General features: G+C 36.7%; 1 protein-coding gene across 1 annotated transcript; it reads right to left on the reverse strand.

Moving 5' to 3' along the window:
- Positions 1-478: 478 nt before the first annotated feature.
- On the reverse strand, positions 479-2465 carry LOC126701778 (UPF0481 protein At3g47200-like). The gene has a single exon (XM_050400138.1). The coding sequence runs from the start codon at positions 2181-2183 to the stop codon at positions 597-599; it is 1587 nt and encodes a 528-aa protein (XP_050256095.1). The 5' UTR covers positions 2184-2465; the 3' UTR covers positions 479-596.
- Positions 2466-3026: the final 561 nt, after the last annotated feature.

Genomic DNA, 3026 nt, shown 5'->3' on the forward strand with positions numbered 1-3026 from the left:
AAATTAGGTTAAACAATCTGGTTTAAGGGATCTAAACGAACTCTCATAGTGCTAAATTAAGCTCTTTGAAGCAACTGGTGGGTGGTTTTTTCTGTTTTTAAGGAACACAGTGGTAGGATTTGAGTTATCTAATGTAGGAGTCTTCCTGGGTTTCCTCTATGCAGCTTGTTTTTAGCGTTGAATATGCAACTTATTTACACTTTTTTTTTTGTCCTCTTATAGTTTATTTGTTTTATACTGGTGTTCTTGTTTTCAATAAAGTATACCCATCCTTAAAAAAAAAAAATAGAAAAGCTTGGTGTTTTCCAATCCAAAACCTCAAGTGAGCCCATACTGTGGTCCCTTTCCCTTCACTCTCTCCTGTCTATAGAGAAAATAATGTTACCGCGTTTTAGTATTAGACTATAAAACTTGGTCTAGTAAATGGTATACAGAATTCGAAAGTATATGAAAGAGCTTTTTAAGTAGACAAATGATATTATTCAGCAAAAAAGAAAGAAAGTAAATACATGATATTATTAATCATTTTTTGTCTCATCGATCCCTTTCAACAAATTTTCCAAATAAGTACACAAACATTCGCAACACTAGTCGCTTTAGTTAATCTTCCCTACAGTTGGACCATTTGGGGGGGTGCTAGGATTACCAGAAAATGGTAGTAAAATGGAATCTCTTATATATGAACAGAAGTTGTTGTTATGCAAGGGATCCAGAGCACTAGCAACTCCAGAGGCTGTCTGAATAAGGGTCAGGTAAAGAGCAAAGATTGCACCTAAAGTTGAGATACCCACAAGCCAGCTGCTGAAATAGTGGTGCACTAATACTGCTCTTTTTCTGGCATACCTAGTATTGAAGTAAGAATTGGTATTGTTCACAACCTTATATAAATAGGACTCATCATTATCCGGAACCACTTCCTTGCAAAGATTGTTGACAAGTTTTGCCACCTCCCTATTGCTCCCCAGTGAATGATAGAGAATCCCTTTATAATGGAGAAGCCCTACATCTTTAGCTGAATTAATGAGTCCATCAAAGAAAAACAAGTATGATGTGACATCTGGATGGCAAAACTGGTGACATTTCTCAAATGCCAACATGTTTCGAAACAAAGTGCCTCTATGATCATCAATGTATAAAGGAGGAATTGTCAGCTTCTTTCCCATATTCAACTTCCACTTCCCGAAGCTTATATCCAATGGACTCTGATGATTTTTAGCTTTGGTAATCTTAACACCAACCTCTTTTAGCTCTGATATGGAGCGCATCATGTGAGTTTGCTTACCTAGTGCATCTTTCTCTGGGAGGTTTGGGAGGATGCTAGAGCGGAAAAGATCAAGAAAATGCTTTCCTTCCAACCCTTTCAATGTAGATTCATCTAATAAGTTTGGTTGGTTTCCTTGATTTTCTTGTGTACCTGAGTAATTTCTTTGCAAGAGAGGGTTAAAGAAGCGAAGAGCAAGCTCTTGCAATGATGGGGTTGCTTCTGTAGAACTACTGCTATTTGTAATTAACTGGAACAGTTCACACAAAACAAACAGGGGGAGCTGATTTTCAAGCATGATTAGATCACGGCGCAGAGTTGGTAGCATCCACCTTTTGATTAAGGAACACTCCTCATCAATATCCAATTTCTGCTCTGTGAAATTTTGCTTCTGATTGAGCTCTTTGAAGAGTTCGATGATGAAGCAGCCATCTATAAGCATCATCTTAGCAAATTGGCCTTTGCTAAGTTTAACTTCATCACTGTAACAGCTCAGAGCTTTCTCTTCCAACTTTTCCATTGCTTCCATCACGGGCTCTAATTCTACTCCATGCTGCTGTTTTGGATTAAAGAGATGATGAAAGTATCGCCATTTGAGCTCTTCCATGGCTTGTAGCCGTGGTTCTCCATGGTGGTAAGGACCTATTGAGACAATACTGGGTTCATATGCCTTCTTCTTCACTAGACGCATGTCTGGAGGCACCTTGTAAATGCAGACACTGTTGCTCTCTCCAGGAATTTCATCATTTTTCAACTTCTCTTTCACTGAGGCACACCAATTTAACGTGTGGATAGCATGGGGAGCACCTGGCCTTATAGTTATATCATCTGCATGAGCTATTCTTATGGCCACAGAATGAAGTTTCCTTCTGCTGCATAAGATCTTCTGCAAGAGTAGCCTAGTGAGATTGCCACTACCCATTTGAAAAATTGAAATTGAAGGAACAAATTAAAGAACAAACAAGCCAGTCTTCTTTGTGTAGAGTAGGTTGTTAGATCATCATCATGATATAAAGCACAAGGTCAATGCCAGCTGTGTAAGTCTTCTGGTATATTAGAGAAATTGTAAGGGGAGAAATGACCAGGAAAAATCCTGGTCAACAGCGAAAACCAAAAGACTATGGACTTTGACAAACAGATAAAGCTAAGCACTCCATCCCATTTGAATGCAGAAAAAGAGAAGTAATGTTAAAGGATCAATTTGCATTCTATTACATTAAACTGTAAATTGATTCCAATCAAGAGCACAGTATTACTGGCAGTGGTTCAATGCTTCTCCTTCGTTTATTATGAATATTGGACATGTTTAAATCTGAAATCAGAATTGTTTCTTCGTTGCTTGGAGATGTGTAGGCTATTCAAGACTATAGAAATTTGCGACAATTGGCAAACATTTATGTGCCATGTAGTGTATAATAAAGAACATGAAATTGGCTTTCCCATAAGTTTGGATTTTTAAAGAAAATTTTCATTTAAAAAAAATAATACTATCAACTTTTTAAATATGGTTCTGCTAACGAGTGCCCTAAGGGCACTCATTAACAGTTTATTTTAAGAAAGTTTTGACATCACTTTTATAAGAAATGAAAAAAGCTGTTAAAATATTAATTATATTTTTCTTTTTTCTCATAAAAATTTTCTTTAACTGGATTTTTAACCAGTACCCTAAGGACATTCGTTAGCATTTTTCTTTAAATATATCCATGTCTCAGTCCTCAATTTCCAGCCATGGATTCGTAACTAGCCATAGAAAATGATTTACTAT

Source organism: Quercus robur, chromosome 10 (assembly GCF_932294415.1).
Source record: "Quercus robur chromosome 10, dhQueRobu3.1, whole genome shotgun sequence".
NCBI classification, from domain to species: Eukaryota; Viridiplantae; Streptophyta; class Magnoliopsida; order Fagales; family Fagaceae; genus Quercus; species Quercus robur.

Coding starts and splice junctions, on each gene's coding strand:
- LOC126701778 (XM_050400138.1), bottom strand. CDS start 2,183: ATGGGTAGTGGCAATCTCACTAGGCTACTCTTGCAGAAGATCTTATGC.